Consider the following 20,667-nt stretch of genomic DNA (forward strand, 5'->3'; position numbering starts at 1 on the left):
AGCAAGAGTCTTCAATGAAGAGCAGCCTTTCCATATCGTCAGTGACCGCGGCCGCTATGGCGCCGTGGCAGTCCCCTTTCCTTGGGCAGGTGTTGTGCCAAAAAGTGATTGTCTGCCAAAAACTTTTTGGCACAACACCGGAAAAAGAGCAGGGTGTCAAGCGACGCGCTCTGTCTTTTCCTGCGGTGCCGCTGTGTAGCGATTACTGCCGTCAGCGCCAGGCCGTCCGCTCCAGAGAAGGCAGGTGGGGGTATTGCCAAAAAGTTTTTCCTGCCAAAAAATGATTTCCAATGTTTCCCTGTATTTTTTATGTCTAATATCTTTACATATGTTGGTAAATAGACTTCGGTGAACAGCGTTTACAAAGGGGTTATATATAGTATTAAAAAATTATCTGTTTTTCAAGTATCTTTTCATCTCTGTTATTGTACTTACATTATAACCAATCCGGTCCTTTATCCCCACTTAAAATATTTTTACAGAACTATTGTAATATTTGCTGCCATTTCTGCTGTCCTATTGTCCAGCTTACTGTTACAAAAGACATTTTCAATGTTAATGAGATTTTTTTAACTGCATAAATAAAAGTTGTATAAAAGTCACTGCCAAAACCTGATTGCGGCTTCTACCTTGTTACATGAATGTTGTTTGTGGCTCAGTATGACTTTGTGTCATCCATGAGGGATGCATTTCACATATGTTTCACATATTATAGCCCAACAAGTTACTTATAGCAGTTTAAATATCACTTTTTGGAAAATACTGGAAATCAGTTTTTGGCAGACAATCACTTTTTGGCACAACACCGGCGGGTTCGCAGCCAGGGCGTGCACTCCGAACGTGCGGGAAGCCAGCAGGATGCGATCCGCTTCTTCAGCCAGGGAGCGGTATTCCTGCGCCGCTAGAAACGGGGAGTTGGCGAGGCTGGTCCTCACAGCGACAGGCAGTTGTCTGAAAAAGAGATGGATGTTTAGGAATCCCCCGTTGTCCGAACCGAGCAAGGACAACATGTTCTCCATGAGCTCAAGAGCCGTGCCTCCGCCCAGGCCGGAGAGGGAGAGAAGCTTCTCGGCGAGCTCGCACCGGAGAGGATGTATCGCCGCAGTAGTAGGTCTCTAAGGGCGACATATTTTCCCGCGCAAAGGCGGTCCCGGGGGAGAGCCATCGCATGGCGGGTGGCTAGCGGGTCGAGCAATGCCACCACATGATTAAATTTCGTGTCGTCAGCGGAGATGCCGTGGAGAGCAAACTGAGCGTCCACGTGGACGAACCATGACGAGGGGTCGTGGAGCCAGAAGTCCCACAACTGGAGCCCCACGCCAAACGTAGCCGTAGCAGGAGGCAGAGAGCCAGCGGTCGTTGGTGTGTCCTGGGCGATCTCCATGGTTCGCCGCGTGCTCAAAGTAGGGTCACCAATATGGAGGCATGTGACACACGACACAGGAGCTCTAGTTTTCCACTCTAACTTTATTCACCTCCATACATCAACTAAGCATATCGCACCCAAACACAACAGAACCCCTCCTCCAAGCTTGGGTGTGAGTGGAGCCCTCTAGTGGGTTGCCACAGTCGAACCAAATTTTGACTTTCAAGCTCGTTAGAACTGTACCAACTCTGTTTTTGCCTTATATACTTTATTTGGATGTTTTTAATAAGTCACCACACCCATGTCCCTTTTTTCGCTAGTAAAATATGAAGAAATAAAAGCCTCATTCACGATGTCCTACTGGATCTGGTCACATATTGCTGTAAGCTGCCTATTCTTGTACAATCTATGGCACCAGCATCACATTGCAGGCAAGCTGGTCAAAGTTCAAACTGCAGTGGTATAATCAAGCAGCGTCCCCCAGTTACACACACCAATGTGTAGAATGTATGGACAGCTACAGTACATACTGAAAGTAATAAGAAAATACTAAACCAAGGCGATGTGTCATGGTGCAGGATACTGAAGGAGAATAGAAGACTGGAACAAGATCTCGACAATTAAAGAAACACTGAAGTACAGCAGATAATGCAAAATTTACTGTGGAGGATGATGACGGGAACAAAAGCTGTGGATATGTCATCCTTTATTTGCTGCAATAAAATCCGGTATCAGTAAATATAAACACCCGATCAGGAGTGCTACAAAGTTATTATTTAGCTGTGCAGCTGAAGGTGTCAAATGAGAGGACGTGCACATAAATCTGTTATCACATGTAGTTTTATGGTTTGATATAATTTCATTTGGTATATCTGCTGTTTCTCTGCAATAACATCTCTTTTTTGCAAAACTTCAGAAGGAAAGTGGCAGCAGGACTGCTTGGGGACAAATCCTGGAGTCCATCCTAGAAGAATAATTACAACACTGCCTGCCAAGTTAAGCAAACACTGGTATTATTAGGTTGGTCTGTGTAAATCTCAGCTAGTATTAAAGTGAAATTAAAATAGCTTGACAGAGCAATTTTGGCAGATAATACTGAGGACTCCAAACACAATAAAAACCAGTATAGGTAGTACAGATCTGCGTGGCACGCTGATGTCGCTACAATCAATAATCACAAAACAATGAATTGATGATGAATTTAACTGATGCTCTGTCTGTTTAGGTCAGTCATTTTTCCCTCCAAAAGCGTTGATACCCGCGCTATGAAAAACATGTACTTATCGAGCACACCCAGATATATTGGAGGGGTTCCTGAAGGCGCTTTGATGACACACCTCTTTCTGTAACTTAACTGCTGCTGTTTTTAACCTGCGTAGGCTGAGAAGTTTTAAGCCCTTCTTGCACTGATCATGTAGTCCTTGCTAAAATAATTTATGTATTATGATGACCGAATGTAATGTGTTTAAATGTTCCAAATGTATAACAGTAATTTAAATACAAAGAGAAATGGTTTAAAATGTGTTAAAATATTTTAAATTATATTGTTTACTTTTTAAATGGAAGAGAGAGATACAAATGTGTGTAATGTATGTGATGTGTGCTGCTTAGACTCACCTAAGCTTGTTTAACGGTGATTTATTAATTCCACCATAATCGCAGCTATTCTTGGAAAAGCGAAAGCATGACCTGGGATACCACAGTGAATTTATTAGCTTGCAGTTATCTCAGTAACACTTTGTCACTGCCAATTTCAACAATTGTGCAAAACTGTGTGGATAGACAATCAGTGAGGTCAGCCGTGGACAGTCAATGTTTCTCCAGAGGGAACAGAAGCCAAAAGCAGAAATGATTTTTAATGCAGTAGATGTTGCGCTAATTAATACTCCTCATATTATGTGGTTTACTCACCTGCTACCAGGGTAACCAGATAAAATGGGGCCGAAGAGGACACCGACAGCTGAGGAAGTCGAGGACATTAAAAAGTCCCTTGACTTCATAATGGAGGAAATTTCTACTATCAGGTTGCAGCAGAAAAATATCATTGAAATTGTGGAGGAGGTAAAGCTCCTCCGCATCCAAAATGCCGAAAAAGATAAAAAGATTGCATACCTGGAAAGTAAGGTCGCTGACCTGGAACAATACTCCAGGATAAACGACGTCATCATCACTGGGCTCCATATTAAACCCCGGTCATACGCTCAGGCGGTGACCGCTGACAGCAACGAGGAACCTGGAGAGCTTGACATTAGCTCCACGGAACAACAGGTGGCTGCTTTCCTGCGGTCCAAAGGGATTGCCCTGGACTGTAACTCTGTCGAAGCATGCCACCCTCTTCCCAGGAGGAACGGCAACATACCGGCTATTATATTAAGGTTTGTAAATCGAAAGCACAAGATTACGCTGCTGAAACAAGGAAGAAAATTAAAAGGATCTAATGTCTTTATCAATGAACATCTAACCAAACACAACGCTGAAATAGCCAAAAAAGCGCGACACCTTAAGAAGCTGGGAAAAATCCAAGGCACTTGGACGACGAACTGCAAAATATTCATTAAACTAAACGGATCACCAGAGGAAGCCAAAGTTCTGACCATTAAAAATATGGCGGATCTCGAAAAATATCAGTGAGCAACACGATCTGGACGGCAAACAAGGTAACAGACAACCACACACTCACTTATGACACACACTGGAAGGAAGAACTCAGATACATCTGGAAGAATCAGCTGCATCAGTCAGACAGTTGCAGAATATGATCAATTGGAACTGAAAACATTTAACTATATGGATCACAATACACACGACTTGGAATATGAAATAGATCCAGACAACAACTTTTTCTCATCTAACAATAACAATTGCTGCTACTATACAAATAAAGACTACAATCAGAGGATTAAAACTGAGAATAAATTATCAATTATCCACTTTAACTGTAGAAGTCTCTATGCTAATTTTAGTCATATCAAAGAATATCTTAACCAGTTTTCACATCCATTTAGTGTCATTGCCTTATCAGAAACTTGGATCAATATGGAAAAAGGAACAGACTTTGAACTGGAGGGTTATGAATTCACATTTATAACTAGGCAAAACAAAGGAGGAGGAGGAGTGGCCTTGTATGTGGACAAATCCTTGAAATTTAATGTGGTGGAAAAGATGACGATGGTGATTGATAATGTACTAGAATGTATTACAGTTGAAATTTGTAAAGAAAAAAGTAAAAATGTAATCATTAGCTGTATATACAGAGCTCCAGGTAGTAGTATTGAGACATTTAAAGACTGGATAGAAGAAACATTTATTGAAATAGCTCGCAAAAAAGTTTTCATTTGTGGAGACTTCAATATTGATTTGCTAAACCCAAATAAACATAAAACCACTGAGGAATTTATAAACACAATGCACTGTATGAATCTATTCCCTAAAATTACTAGACCTACCAGGATTACATCACATTGTGCAACTCTCATAGACAACATTTTTGCAAATGACATTGAAAATAAGACTGTAAGTGGACTCCTGATTAACGACATAAGTGACCATCTTCCAATTTTTACAATCTATGATAGGAATTACAAGATCAATAAAATGGACAGTAAAAAAGAGTACAGACGAGTAAGAACAGAAGAAAGAATGAATGCATTTAAAAAAGATTTATTGAAGGAAAACTGGGGTGAAGTATATCAGGAACAGGACGTTAATAGTGCTTATAATAAATTCCTTAGAATATTTACATTACTGTACAATACCAACTGTCCAATAAAGCAATATAGTAGGAAACAGAAATATATGGACTGTCCATGGATAACAAAAGGTCTGCAAAATGCATGTATAAAGAAAAATGCTCTATACAGAGAGTTCTTAAGAACGAGAACTAAAGATGCTGAAATCAGATACAAAAGATATAAAAAATAGGTTAACTAATATACTTAGATTTAGTAAAAAGGAATACTATAAGAAGCAATTAGATATAAATAGAAATAATAATAAAAGATTATGGGAAATCCTGAACAGTGTTATAAAATGTGGGACTGGACAAAAGAACTATCCCAAGTATTTCATTTGTAATGACCATGAAGAATACAATATGGATGTTGTGGCAAATAGTCTCAATGAATTCTTTGTAACTGCTGGACCAAATTTAGCAAGAACAATCACTCATCCTGGGAAAGCACAGGAAAAACCCGATACACTGATTGACAGAAATCCATATTCTATGTTTCTCACAGCCGTTGATGAAAATGAAGTTCTTGAAATTGTCAAAAAATGTAAAAATCACAAATCTTTGGATTGTAATGATATTGATATGATAGTGGTTAAAAGAGTCATTGAGGCTATTATAAAACCATTTACATACATCTGTAATTTATCATTTCAAACTGGTCGATTTCCAGACAGAATGAAAATAGCAAAAGTTATACCTCTATACAAATCTGGAAACAAACACCATTTCACAAACTACAGGCCTGTCTCTTTACTACCTCAATTCTCAAAAGTTCTTGAAAAACTGTTTAAAAACAGACTGGAAAAATTTATAGATAAACATAAACTACTCACTGAGAGTCAGTACGGATTCAGATCAAGCAGATCAACATCATCGGCACTATTAGATTCAATAGAATACATCACAAATTCCATAGACAAAAAGCAATATGTGGCTGGGTTATTCATAGACTTGACAAAGGCATTTGACACTATAGATCATGATATATTAATAAGAAAACTGGAACGTTATGGTGTCAGAGGGGTAGTTTTAGATTGGGTCCGGAGTTATTTAAGTGACAGAAAACAGTTTGTGAAAATAAATGGTGGTTGCTCCTTATGTATGGACATTGCTTGTGGTGTACCCCAAGGGTCAGTTTTGGGTCCAAAATTCTTCAACTTGTACATTAACGACATCTGTAAAGTGTCCAAAGTATTAAAAATGGTTCTCTTTGCTGACGATACAAACATTTTTTGCTCTGGTGATGATCTGCAGAATTTATTGGAGGATATGACTAATGAAATAAGTAAAGTGAAGTTCTGGCTTGATAAAAACAAATTATCATTAAATTTGAATAAATCTAAACTTATGTTATTTGGAAATAGTAGTTTAAATACAAATGCAAAGATTCAAATAAATGGTGCTGATATTGAAAGAGTCAGTGAAAATAAATTTCTGGGGGTAATAATAGATGAAAAACTTAACTGGAGAGCTCACGTAAGATATATTCATTCCAAAGTATCATGAAGCATTGCAGTACTAAACAAGGCAAAACAGGTATTCGACAGAACATCACTTCATATTCTCTACTGTTCACTGGTTTCACCATACTTAAGCTATTGTGCAGAGGTCTGGGGCAATAACTATAAAACCACATTACATTCACTTTTTACTCTTCAAAAGAAAGCAATTCGAATCATCCACAATGCAGGTTATAGGGAACATACAAACTCACTATTTTTGCAGTCTGAAATATTGAAAATTGACGATATAGTGAAATTCCAAACAGCACAAATTCTATTCAAAGCAAAAAATAAAGAACTGCCAGGTAATATTCAGAGTATGTTTTTTTTGAAAGAAGGAAGTTATAATTTAAGGGGTTTTTGTAACTTCAAAACAATGAAGGTACGTACTACAAGAAAAGGCTTTTGTGTTTCTGTTCAAGGAGTGAAACTATGGAACAAACTGAATATGGAATTAAAGCAATGTCCAAACATAAAACTGTTCAAAAAGAGTTATAAAAATATGATCTTCTCGATCTATAAAGAAAAGGAAAATATTTAAATTAAGTGAATGTCTCTATTTAAAAACAAACAAACAAAAAATTCATGATGTGATATTATAGTATATAGTATATCAGAAATCTGTTCACTATTTTTATTACAAATTATATCAGTAAGGAAGCTGACTAAATATTCACTGATAATTTATGGGACAGGGGTGGGATTAAATAAGTGTATACTTCTTCCCACTCCCTTTCAACATGTAAATTAATCAGAATGTTTTTTTGTATGTAATTTGTATAGTATATATATTTTTTTCTCTCATTTCTTTTCTAAATGTACTTGTATATTGTTCACATGTTGAAATAAATTACCAATCAATCAATCAATCAATCAAACCAGCTAATTGTTTAGCCAAATGAGAAGGAAAGAGCAAAAGATTGGAACGTTGACTTCCTACTGTCACCTATTATGCCCAGAGCTGTAGGAAGTGACCCAAAGAGCCAGCTGAGGTAGTTCAGGCACCTGACTAGGATGCTTCTTTGGTGACTGTTAGGGGTGGGTTTTTATAATTGATTTATCTATTAAAATCGATTCTGGCTTGGATAATGTAAAATCGATTCATTAAAATCCTGAATCGATTTTTTAATATTAATTTATTTTGCCCGAAATGCCAGAATCTCAGGTGAAAGATCACAAAATTTTAACAACCACCAAACAGCTAAGACAGTAAATGAGAGCAGGAACACGGCTTCTGCACAAAGACGTAAACACACAGCGCGGACCCGCGGATCAGAATCAGTGAGATGTCGCCTTTCTCAGCTGACGGTCGGGGCTGAAAGCCGACAGCTCGCTGATTCTGATCCGCGGGTCCGCGCTGTGTGTTTACGCCCTTTTTGCGCTGATCATAAGGCTGTTAGTTTTATCTCTCTCCAAACAATATTGACCGAATCAGCAGCAAAAGAAGATCCAAACTACGCTTCACATAAACATCGTCATGAATTCCCTCTGACTTTTGCTGACTTTTCAGGATAAAAATCACACTTCATGCACAGCTCTCTCTATCTCTCTCTCTCTCTCTCTTTTCTGCATTATGCGCTTGCTTGTTATGCACAAGTCTACCGTTGTTTACAGCGCTGTTGGCCGACTTTTTTTTCCCCCTTTTACTTACTTCCGAAAAGTAAACCTAATTTCTGCCGTTCAATATTGAACAAATTTAAACTTTTTAAAATTAAGCAAAATGCAAAACGCTTAGCCGTGTCTCTAATAAAACCGCTGTAACTTCAGAGGTAATGTTCATGTGTTGATTAATGGTTTTCTTTCGTTTTTGATGTACTGCAGATTATTTTTATAAAATCCCAGGCCAGGAAAATCACCTTCATGTTTTTCTGTGTTTTATCTTCAGCTACTTTGACACAAAGGCATCTGCTGTGACGCTCACACCTTTGATAAAGTCTTGCGTGTGTCAGCTTCCTTTTAATAGATACAAGAATATGTAAATGTACTGATCTGAATTATAATATTTCTGACTGTCAAAATTTCCCAGATTCAAATCGAATCGAATCGAATCGAATTGAATCGAATCGTGGATCGAATCGATTCGGGACCTTGTGAATCGGAATTGAATCGATTCTAGAAATCAGTGACGATACCCAGCCCTAGTGACTGTCACTTAGATGTGGTTTTTGGGCATATCCAACAGGAAGGAGACACTAGCGTGATTAAAAAAAAAAGAAAAAAAAAAGTAAACACTATGAAAAACATAAAGCTTAACTTCATGACAAAATTTTGCAGGGTTAATTTTACAAACACTGCAGTGAGTCAATTTACTCTCTCAAAACCCAGTCCCACAAACAGCTCACAATTATGATAGGATCTAAAAAGAGGAAAAACAGAAAAAAGAAGTTTGTATTTCCAGCTTAATTATTGCTTAATTATTCTTGCTCTACTTCTGTACTTGCTGTACTTCTTTTTTTCTTCTTCCCCCCATTACCATACTGCTCACAGGTGAAAATCTAATTTATTTCATGTACTACACAAGCTTTTTCTAAGGAGACACCATCTCAGAAATAGCAAGAAAAGCTCTGCTTATTTCTGGAAGCAAGGCAGTCTAAGACTGAGTGCCTGCATCTGCATTCCACATGTTTTCCCCACACATGGAACACTTAAAAAAAAGAAAAAAAGAATTGCTTAATGGATGCATTTCTTAGACTGGGATTTCAGACAAACATAACTGGGTGAATACACCCACGAGGATGCTTGTCGAGCATAGGGAAAGTTGCACATTAATTGTCTGGGTCACTTTACTATAATTGCTAATGTTTGGAATGTTAGATTGACTGGTTACAGTAAACTGGCAAAATCTTTCCAGTATTATTCACTCTCAAAATTTCATTTGTCTCAAAGCAGTCAGATCAACACTGCATTTTTATAGCTGCCATGCTGAAGATTAAAATGGAGACATAATCTTGAAAGACTAATTAGTTTTCTATAACATGTATCCCACCAACAACCAAAAAGCAACAAACAATTCTACATGAAAAATGAAAGTGGTTGGAGTCACTTTTCAAAGTAATGAAATAGACAGTACATTTATTTGAATTTTAACCACCTATGCAGTTCATCAACAGGACTTCGTGTGATCACCTACAGAACTGCAGTACACTGTTAAACTGGAATGATTCAATGTGCAATAAATTAATATTTAGGATCAGTAGGGTTACCAATATTTAAATCTGATGGAGGTGCAGAAATGAAAACAAGACCGGCTGAGAGCCTAAATCGTGTCCCAGTCAGAAGAAACCAATTCTGTTGAAGAATGTAGAACAGCTGGCATAAGTAATTGGCTAAAGAAGGAAATGTATGCCTCACAATTTATTTGGTGCTGCCAGTCATAAGAGTGAATTTAATGCATTCAAAGGCAATTACATCACTTCTTCAATCTTTTATCATATGTAGGTTTTTTGGGTTAATTTTATAGAAATCTATTAATATTTGGTTAGCACAGTTGCCTCACAGCAAATAGATCCTGGATTTGAATGAAGTTTACATGTTCTCTTTGTGCCTGTGTGGGCACTCCATCTTCCTCCCACAGTCAAAAGACATGTATGTTGGGTGAACTTGTGATTCTAAATTTACTGTAGGTGTGAATGGTTAAGCAAGTCTGTTGGCTGTAAGCTGGCAACTTTTTCACCCCACCTTTCCAGCAGCTGGCAGCTAATAGGCCCCTTTAAGTACAGTTTAGTAGTGAAATCGTGGATATAGCCGAAGACACAGAACATGCAGCCCAAAAAAATGAGTACACACACACACACACACACAGATCCATCTGGGAGACCATTTATTTTACTCTTCAAACACTGATTAGTGTTCGCTGGTAGTAACTTTAGTGTTATTGAAGGCAGCACAGCAGCATTATTGTGGAGAAAATCTCATGACTGTGCGGATACTGTGGGGAAAAAGGAGAAAAGATTTGAGCAAAGTTTTGGTCTAATCTGTGTTGCTGTTGACTCAATAATGGAGGAGAAAGTATAGTAGAGCAAATCTACCTTTTACCGTTCTTCAACAGTTCAATGGCGTCGTTGACCTGGTCCACAGTCATGTTGTGAGTAATGAACTCATCCAGCATCACCTTCTTGTCCAGATATGCTTTAACCATCCTAGGAATGCCACCCTTACCCTTAAATCCTGATCCCCAAAAGACAAAACGACAAGCTGTAATGAATCTCAACATAAGCTTAATAAAGACACCGTAAGCTCCCTTATATTTATCTCACCTCCAAACACGCAACCAGTCCATGTACGTCCAAGCATGAGATTAATAGGTCGGGTGGCTACGTCATGCAAGTCTGTCCATCCAACAATGACACTAACGCCCCAGCCTACCACACAAGATTCCAAAGCACTGCGCTACATGGAGAAACAGCGGAGCAGCAGAATTGTATGTAGAAGGATACAAGGATATATTAATGAAGGACTTCTTAAATAACCACTGCTGGAAAAGAGCAAGGTTTAGTTGACTTTTACTAAACTAGACATTTGATACTACCGAGTAGATTAAATCTTCCTCACCATGCATTCCACATTCCCAATACATTCCAGGGAGTAGTCCACACCTCCACCAGTCATCTCCATCAGCACTTGGCTGATGGGTTTATTGTGATCCTTGGGATTGACGAAGTCAGTAGCTCCAAACACTTTGGCCTTCTCAAACTTGTCTGGGTTGATGTCAATAGCGATAATCCTTTTGGCTCCTGCAGCCTTGCAACCCATGACTGCAGCCAAACCCACAGCTCCCAGACCAAACACGGCACAGGTGGAGCCCGGCTCAACCTGCAGGAAAGGAGACTGATCAAAACTGGACATAAAAATTAAATTAAACACCCCCAGCACAAAATGTCCAATTCCAATGGCTATTCCGTTAGCCCACCATACACACCTTAGCAGTATTAACAGCTGCCCCATATCCAGTGCAGACCCCACACCCAAGGAGGCAGACTTTATCCAGAGGAGCAGCCGGGTCGATTTTAACCACAGCCATCTGGTTCATCACAGTGTACTCAGAGAAGGTCCCAGTCCCCATAAATTGCTGCAGTTTCTGCCCCTTACAGGTAAGCCTGGAATGTTCTGTGCTTTTCTGGGCGTGCCTTTTCCTAAACAAGACATATTTGATGTTTTGGATTTTTTTTTTATTTTTTTATGCACAACTTTTAAAAGTATTCCTCTTGAAGGAATGAAATCAACAGTTACCTAGTTGATAAAAAGACGAGTAGTCGGAATACTTTCACAACATTTATATCTAGTCTGTAAAAAAGTGCAGTGTGTGTAAAAGCACATGAAAACTGAATAAGATGGCATGAAATGAGTCTCACATTGCTTCTTCACACCGGTTGGTCTTAGGACTCTTACAGAAGCGACATTCTCCACACTGGAGTAGGAAAAGAGGAATTACTTTGTCTCCTGGAAGACAGAAAGCATTGAGCCTCATTTACAGCATGTATACACAAATCCATACGTAACCCGTCAAACATTTCACATCCACAGAGGATGACAAACATTTCACATAGCACCTAACTTGTTTATGCTCCATGAACAAATTTAGGAGTGCTTCTGACCTTGCGTATGAACAAATTATGAAAGTCTGAACATTTTTAAACTCCATCCATTCCAGCATGAATTTGTTTTCAAAACACTGCAAGATAAAATATCCTTAAAATTCTAAAATATAAATTTCTTGTACAGAAAAGAACACTAAATGAAACATTACCTTTTTGTCTTATAGTTGCTTGCATTTTTGTTGCAAATTTGTTACAGACTTTAGACACAGGATTGAGATGAGTCTTATTTCTCTCTTGCACAAAATGCAAATAAGCATATTTTTGGATGTTAAACAATCTCAAACAAACCTGGCTGAAATTCCGTCACTCCCAGCCCAACACTCTCTACAATGCCGGCTGCCTCATGACCGAGGATGGTTGGGAAGAGCGATTTGTCCAGACTCTCATAAAGGAAGTACAGGTCTGAATGGCACAGAGATGTTGCCACAATCTACAGCAAATATGACGGTAAAAGAAGCACTGAATGAGATTATAGGAGTTTAGTTGTAGAAAAGCGTAAAGAACATACATGCATACAAGAGCATCAAAGCCGGCTGCTTCTTACCTTAATGCGGACCTCATTGGCCTGGGGTGGGGCTACCTCTATTTCTTCAATCACCAGAGGCTTGCTGGATTCCCAGGCCACTGCTGCCTTGCACTTGATGACCTTAAATGGCAGAGTTACAATATTAAAATTATCCACCAAGGTCATTTCTGTAAACCAACTTAACAGAGCAGATGGAGAAATTTAAATAAAAATCTTTAAATATGCAATAAAGGAAATTATTAATCAGTGGCTGACCCCCCTTACCATTAGTGCCATTTCAAAAGTTTTGTAACAATGACCACTTACACCAGGGGTGTCCAACTCCAGGCGTCAAGGGCCGGTGCCCTGCAGGTTTTAGATCTCACCCTGGGTCAACACATCTGAATCAAATGATGAGTTCATTACCATGCTCCTGGAGAACTTCAAGACATGTTGAGGCAGTAATGTAGCCATTTAAATCAGCTGTGTCGGATCAAGAACACATCTAAAACCTGCAGGACATCGGCCCTTGACGCCTGGAGTTGGACACCCCTGACTTAGAGGGTCTACCCAGCACCACCGAGGTGGTCATTTTCACCCCATAGAAATTAATATCCAACCACATGCTGGCTGCCCTGGCAACACAATTTTAAGACACATTTTGTCATGAGCCTTAGAGGCAGATGTGGATGAGATGATAAACTTTGTTCAGTTTAAATAATTTTACAATATTAGTTTGTGTTTTTGTAGTTGGCTTTGAGGTTAATTTTAAATAGAAGATGATCTGTTTTTGATGCCTGCCTCACAGTTTCAATGCAGACTTTATTTCAGTGCAGCTATGCCACACATGACTCAATGTGACCCTTCCTGGTGGTTCTATTCTTAATAAATTAAGCAGTAAAATCAGTACAATACTACCATCTCAAGAGGAAAATATGATTTCGCTAAAATATGTGCAAAGCAAACCATTAAATCATAGCACATGTAAAGTGTTATGATATTCTTTCCTTTATAAAAAAAAATAAAAATCTGCAAAAGTAATTGAAACACATTTAAATGATTTACTTACCTTACCAGCTGTGGCCATTTCTGCAACCAAATGAGGAAAACTCGACGGAAGAATGGACTTTAAATTCTGCGATGACGCATAAACATTTGTTGGTAGGGACTTCAGAGGTCAGGTTTACCCAGTACGGTTACGCAAGCATTTTATATGAGACTGTTTACAATCTGGGAATTACATGTAGTTCCATTATTATAGTCAAGTTTCTGTCCAAAGGACAAGATGTACATGGTCTTACTGCCTCGGGGAATACTGCTCACCTGTGGTGGTATTGTGAAATCAGCACTTTTTACATGTACTTGCAGAATATGACAAAAATTCCGTAATGCAAAAGTCTTTAGGTAATCCTAAAACTGTTGAACTATATTTTTAATTTCCAACGTGAAGGAAACGGTTTCCAGGGCCTAATCCGTGGATCGATTTCCTTCGAGGTGTGGACGTCTATCAGCAGAGAATGTCCCTTAGTCTGTAACACAGTCAAATATATTCTCAAGTAATATTCAAGCATGCCATTCAGCGTGTTAGTACGAGCTCGGGAGCAGCTTGGGAGAACAAGAAAACAGAGACTGCTTCAGATTGTCTTCCCAAATTGACTCAACTTTATTCACAAGTACAACAGTTTATATAGAGGGTAAAATTCATGAGACAGCAGATTATCAGTTTAAACCAGTACAGACCAAGATAAGGGAGCGTCTTCCTGCCCTTGGGTGAAGAAGCATCCTTTGTGTAGTTTATCAGTTCAGCTACAATTGTGATTATCTCAGCGACATATTTTCAAGGCACAAAACGAAGAGTTCTTTCATTAGTGAAATCTGAAACAAACCATTTGGCCTTCAACAGGCGTCTAAAAGATTAAGAAACTAATGTAGCTGAGGGAGTGATCTCTGTGGTATTTCAACCTTGTACCAGCCTGTGATTCTCACACATCAATTCTTGGGTCAAAGAGAAAAATAACTAAAACAAAGGGGCCTTATTGAATGACAGAGTTTTCCTGTATAATGTCACTATAAAACAATATCCAGTAAATGCTCCCATGGTACTAAAATACCTAACACAACGTGTCTCAGAATATCCAGACTACATAGCATACTATTTATGAAGAAAACCAAAACACACCACACCCATCCCAAATGCAGTATGCTGTCCTGTTATCACACTTCATTCTTGCAGTGCATGCAAGCCAGCAAGTGTTTCAGGACATTCCCAATGTGTCCTGAGTTAAAGAGGGTCAAAGGGGAATTGACAAGTTTACTCCAACATGTGACAACATGAGTAAACTAGAATATGGACTTAAGCTGAAGTTTCAGTCCCCACCCCCCCTGTAGGATGGCAAACTAAACCCTGGCTGAACACAGAAGCACAGATCTGCTCCTGATCCGGCTTCCTCCCACCGTCCAAAGACATGCAGCTTGTGGGGATAGGTTAATTGGATAATCCAAATTGCCACTAGGTGTGAATGTGCGAGTGAATGTGAATGGTTGTCTGTCCCTATGTGTTAGCCCTGCGACAGACTGGCGACCTGTCCAGGGTGTACCCCGCCTTTCGCCCCATGACAGCTGGGATAGGCTCCAGCGCCCCCCGCGACCCTGAAAAGGATAAGCGGAAGCGAATGGATGGATGGAATTTAGAACTATTAGTTTAAGTGTACAGTTGGTACTGAGTGGTCATGGCAGAAGATTGAAGCAAGTGCATATGAAGCCAGGATCTAAAGGATCTGAGGATAGGAATACAAATGGCAGATCTGTTTGGAATTCTGAAGTTGTGTTCACTGCCATAAGCAATTACATTAAAGTAGAAGTTAACAAGGGACATCTGTGACAAAACTAGCGGGATGACGACAGCACTCCCTGCTATGTTAAGTACATATTTATATTAGGCTGTGTAAATGTGAGCAGCAGTTATTAAATAGTCAAACTCTGAAAACAATTAGTTCAGGCATTGCAAAGTGTGTTAAACAAAAATAAACTTTAAAAGGCAATATTTGCACGAGTCTTAATGAAATGTGAGTCACTACATCTGGCACTATTCAATGCATTGCTTAATATATTGTACAACAAAAGCATAAACTACACAGATTTGTTTAAACCATTTATTTTGCTCTTTAAACAGTGTTTAGTTTCTCTTATCAACACAGATTTCAACCATCCATGGATGTCTGATTCCCTTTATGCACAGTGTAGTGATGAGTTATTTTAGGGTTGTTGAATTCAGGACTGGAGTTTATTTTGTGGAGAAGCTCATGACCACCTGGATACAGAAAGAAGAATGATTAATGTGTCATTTAGTCAGCCAGTGAGTGTAAATCTACCATTTGCTGCGTTTTACCTCATTCTGGACAAACACTCATAACTGTCCGGATGCTTTGAAATAAACAACACAAATTAGGTCTTCGTTTTGGACATCTAGTAATTAAGTTATGTCAGCTGAGGCTGTATGTACCATTTGCCTTGCTTCATTAGGTCAATGGCATCATTGATTTCATCCATAGTCATAGTGTGACTGATAAACTCATCCAGCTTCAGTTTCTTTTCCAGGTAGTCTTTCACCATCTTAGGAACAGCATCCTTACTTTTAAATCCTGACCCCACCCAAAGACACACAAGTTAGAACGGCACTAACCAGTTTGTTACAACAGAAGATGCAAGAAATTATGCAGATCTCAGTCCAATTCATGACATGAATATGTCCAGCTGACTGGGGACCTCTCCAGGGAGTGCCCCGCTTCTTGCCTTATAACAGGTGGGCTGCATATCAAGCATACTTGAATCCTAATTTGGAGAAGCATGCCAGCTTCGACCACAAACAATTTGTTGTGAGCTGCCCATCAGATTTAATCACTCATGTGAAAATGTTGTACGCTGGTCCAGCCCACTAGAACTACTGGTTATGGTCACATTTGTCTCACCTCCAAACAGGCAGCCAGTCCATGTACGTCCCGAGGTGAGCTGAAGAGGTCGGGTGGTTACGTCTTGCATGTCTGTCAATCCCACGATCACACTGACACCCCAGCCTTTCACACAGGACTCCAAAGCACTGCGCTAGATGGAGAAATGGTAACAAGTCAGCAGAAGGATAGAAGTCACTGAAAAGACTAAACTGACTCAAGGTCTTTTGGGTTTTAAAAACAAAAAGGAAATTGTTTCACTTAATTCCCTCTATTGAGAATCTAAATTTCATAAAATTCCCCTACCATGCATTCCACATCACCAACACATTCCAGGGAGTAGTCCACACCTCCACCAGTCATCTCCATTAGCACTTGACTAATGGGTTTATTGTGATCCTTGGGATTGACGAAGTCAGTAGCTCCAAACTCCCTGGCTTTCTCAAACTTGTCTGGGTTGATGTCAACAACAATAATCCTTTTGGCTCCTGCAGCCTCACAGCCCATGACTGCAGCCAAACCCACAGCTCCCAGACCAAACACGGCACAGGTGGAGCCTGGCTCAACCTGCAGGAGATGATTTCAGTAAATGGGATTCATTTTGGATGAGTGCTTACAGGTCGTTACTAAAACAAAAAAAACCTTTCAGTTCTAGCAGCATACACACCTTAGCAGTATTAACAGCTGCCCCATACCCAGTGCAGACCCCACACCCAAGGAGGCAGACTTTATCCAGAGGAGCATCAGGGTCAATCTTAGCCACAGCCATCTGATGAGCCACAGTGTACTCAGAGAAGGTGCTGATTCCCATAAACTGCCGCAGCTTCTGCCCATTACAGGTTAACCTGGACTTTTCCAGTGCCATTTCTTTTGAACCCATTCTAGTCCTGAACAAGATAGAGGGAAAACATGAACCTCAAGAGTACGCATCAGCACATGGTGGCAATGAGAGGTGAGAATAAAGCAAGATTGTACTCACCAAATTACGTCACACTGGTTTGTCTTAGGGCTCTTACAGAAGCGACATTCTCCACACTGAGGAAGGTAGAGGGGAATCACCTTGTCTCCTGAGGAAAAATAAATGGTCACACGTTCTGCTTTGGCGTATTAACCGAGTGCCCGCTTATGGACCACATTTACTTGGATTGAGAATTTAAAAATTTGAACATCACAATTTACAATTAAAACCACCCTCTGGACAAAGGCAATCAAGTCTCTTCCTAAAACCAACCTGAACACCATGGGAACAGCTGTGGCTGATGTCAGGGTCAATCTCTTGTTCACGGAGAGAAGTTTAATTTGTTCAAAGTTAAAAACTGACCTGGCTGAAATTCTGTGACTCCAGGCCCAACACTCTCGACAATGCCGGCCGCCTCATGGCCAAGGACGACTGGGAAAAATTCCTTCTCCACAACCTTCAACAGACAGTACAGGTCTGAATGGCACAGCGCTGTTGAAACAATCTGTAACCACGGGAATAATAATCAAATCCAAAGTCAAGGTTGTTTCTGGTGAATCTTCTGGTAAAACAGGAACTTTATGGAGGTACTACATTGCTCCAGGATCATTTCAGAGGATGAGAGGGCCTGCAAGTCTTGAAAGTGGACGTCTCACCTTGATGCGGACCTCATTGGCCTGGGGTGGTGCTACCTCTATCTCCTCAATCACCACAGGCTGCTGGGGCTCCCAGGCTACTACTGCCTTGCACTTGATGACCTAAAGGGGAAGTTGGAGGAAGAAGAAAATTCCAAGTCCAATGCACATGATTAAATTACTATAATTAGCCTCCATTAGCCTTTTTCAGCCTTAATTTTGAAAAACGAAAAATTATAGAAGGAAATAAAAGAAAGGAAATTTTACACTTACATTACCAGCAGTGGTCATTTCTGTAACAAAAAGGTGGAGAGATGGACTTGAGTAGTTACAAGTAGTGTGACAGCAGTTCATGGGGACACAAACTTATAATTTTCCTCTGTATTAGCAGTGTTAGTTCAAAATTAAAACCAATCAATAACCCAGCAGAGTTCTCATATCAGAGAGCTTGTGATGCTTTCAAATGTTGTGAACGGTGTTCTTTTGAATGAAACTAGAGGGGGTGGGGCTTGTTTATAGCTAGACTTTAACTCATTTACCCAACTACTACCATTAACCAGTTAGGTTAAACAGACGTGGCTTCAAATACAAATGTTCCCCACATATGACATCCAAGCTTTATAATTAACCTGTATGTTATGCGTTTTGTAAACTAAACCATGCTGAAGTCAATTTGGTTCCAAACTTTAAAATGTGGATTTAAAAAACAAAAACTCTTCAAACCATGTTTGCAACATTTGCAAACCAGTTCCATCTAAATGTGAAATATAGGTGTTAAACCAAAAAGTTGAATTTTAAATGTAAGGTTAAATCTAAACTCATCTTTTGCAATAACGCGACAATTTGAGGGCCAGTCTGTAAATGAATTGTCTAATCTTAATCTTAAATTGATTTCAAAGATGTTTTGAATCCAGGATGCAGACAGGTTGATTTGGAGAGGTACAATATTTGTTATCAAATCAGTCTAAAGCTTCAGATTTTCCACTGAGAGGTTAAAGGAGGCCTGACTGGGTCTCAACACCACACACGCATAAGTACACTGTAGCTTTGACTCAATCTGCAGTGGCTTTAATCCCAGTTACATTAAAGCTGATTTACATTTAATTAGATTCAATTTCTTTAAACTCAAATGTAATCATCAATCATGTGGTTCTTTTATTTGTTAATAAAATTTAAAGTAGGGTAAATTATAACTGGGAAGACAAGGAACCCAAAAAGCTTTCCATTGTCCCCTCTAATTCTTTAATTTAAAATGCTACATAGGCCACATTAAAAGGATACCATTTCACTTAGGATGGATTTGCTTCACTTAACTCAGGAGGAACACAGATGTTGAAACTCACTCTGATCAACCTTTCTAGAACAAGGTCACTTATTTCAGAGTTACTCGACTCATCTTACTAGTTTATAATGAAACATGAGCTGGCTTGGGTTACCATGTTGAAACAATGATTCTGAGTTCCCACTGCTTAGAAAACCTCTAACATTACTGGCAGCATTTCAGAAATGCACAACAACACAGCAATGAAGGAGAGATCAGTTAAACGAGTTCAGCCAGCTAATTTTTGCTTTTCCAGGGCAGAACGAGACCGTAAACACAATCACAAAGAAAGCAACTTGCACATACCTGAAGGAAATAGCGGGTCTACAACAGGTGGGAAACAACGGATGCTCCAAGGTGCAGGGTGGTAATTAAGGGCTGGCCAATATTCGCTTTGCAGCTGCATTTTCCTTATAAGGAAAGCGGCTAATGAGGCATGCCTAAATGAGCTGACCTGGAACGTTAAAATGACTCAAAGTCCGACTGCAAATAATGTATAATAATAATAATAATAATCATCATCATCATCATCATCATCACCATCATCATAATTGATGGGAGTTTATTCTAAGCTAAGCTATCTATCAAGTACAAAAATAAAAAAATAAATATATAAATATAATATGAATTTAATATGAATCTACAGTGAAAGACAGTTTTGTTTGTTTTGTTTTTTCATCCAACAACCCCAGAAAAATGACTCAGGACAGTATTTCTGAATGCACAGTACGATGGTGGCTCAGTGATTACCTCAATCGCCCAACAAGAAGTTGGCCCTGGGTTCAAACCTGTGGAAGACCCTTCTGCACATGTTCTCTTTGTGCTTCCTCTAGAACTCCAGGAACTGTTACTGAAAAGAAGGCTAAGTAATTCTGTCTGGATGGGTACTTTTGCAAATAAAAGTTCAATATAAAAGGAAAAACTGCATCATTCAGCCAAACAAATGCATCTTAGTGCATTCGTGTATAACCCCTGTCAATATTTGAAGCAAGAATCTGAGTGAGAAAATATAAAAGGCTTTCTAAAGGGGTTTATAGGAGAAAGTTAATAGCTTTAACTCTTTTAGCTGAAATATTGCCTCCTTTTGATGTTACCAGGAAAGTAGT

General features: G+C 39.3%; 3 protein-coding genes across 3 annotated transcripts in view; 1 reads left to right on the forward strand and 2 right to left on the reverse strand.

Moving 5' to 3' along the window:
* The first annotated feature begins 3,966 nt into the window (after positions 1-3,966).
* Positions 3,967-20,667, forward strand: part of LOC146611922 (semaphorin-4E-like) — a 66,185-nt gene continuing 49,484 nt past the window's right edge. The window contains exon 1 of the mRNA XM_085343415.1: positions 3,967-4,023. The gene's annotated coding sequence lies outside the window, so the exon portion shown is untranslated. The remainder of the gene's footprint in view (positions 4,024-20,667) is intronic.
* On the reverse strand, positions 9,895-13,809 carry LOC146611923 (alcohol dehydrogenase 1-like). The gene is made up of 9 exons (XM_085343418.1): positions 13,770-13,809; positions 12,740-12,841; positions 12,484-12,625; positions 11,950-12,037; positions 11,517-11,730; positions 11,150-11,410; positions 10,855-10,987; positions 10,627-10,765; positions 9,895-10,526 (listed from the first exon to the last, which is right to left on the reverse strand). The coding sequence occupies exons 1-9, from the start codon at positions 13,785-13,787 to the stop codon at positions 10,493-10,495; spliced, it is 1,131 nt and encodes a 376-aa protein (XP_085199544.1). The 5' UTR covers positions 13,788-13,809; the 3' UTR covers positions 9,895-10,492.
* On the reverse strand, positions 16,114-20,150 carry LOC146611924 (alcohol dehydrogenase 1-like). Its single transcript, XM_085343419.1, has 9 exons — positions 19,868-20,150; positions 18,514-18,533; positions 18,262-18,363; positions 17,969-18,110; positions 17,627-17,714; positions 17,315-17,534; positions 16,954-17,214; positions 16,669-16,801; positions 16,114-16,341 (listed from the first exon to the last, which is right to left on the reverse strand). The coding sequence occupies exons 1-9, from the start codon at positions 19,965-19,967 to the stop codon at positions 16,178-16,180; spliced, it is 1,230 nt and encodes a 409-aa protein (XP_085199545.1). The 5' UTR covers positions 19,968-20,150; the 3' UTR covers positions 16,114-16,177.

Source organism: Diplotaxodon limnothrissa, linkage group LG19 (assembly GCF_057381915.1).
Source record: "Diplotaxodon limnothrissa isolate DT_005_m linkage group LG19, D_limnothrissa_male_GT1.1, whole genome shotgun sequence".
In the NCBI taxonomy this organism is placed as follows: Eukaryota; Metazoa; Chordata; class Actinopteri; order Cichliformes; family Cichlidae; genus Diplotaxodon; species Diplotaxodon limnothrissa.

Coding starts and splice junctions, on each gene's coding strand:
- LOC146611923 (XM_085343418.1), bottom strand. Junction 12,038..12,483: donor AGTGACGGAATTTCAGCCAG/GTTTGTTTGAGA, acceptor TCTGTCTTCCAG/GAGACAAAGTAATTCCTCTT. Junction 11,411..11,516: donor CAGCTGTTAATACTGCTAAG/GTGTGTATGGTG, acceptor CCTTTCCTGCAG/GTTGAGCCGGGCTCCACCTG.
- LOC146611924 (XM_085343419.1), bottom strand. CDS start 19,967: ATGCAGCTGCAAAGCGAATATTGGCCAGCCCTTAATTACCACCCTGCA. Junction 17,715..17,968: donor AGTCACAGAATTTCAGCCAG/GTCAGTTTTTAA, acceptor ATTTTTCCTCAG/GAGACAAGGTGATTCCCCTC. Junction 17,535..17,626: donor AACCAGTGTGACGTAATTTG/GTGAGTACAATC, acceptor TATCTTGTTCAG/GACTAGAATGGGTTCAAAAG.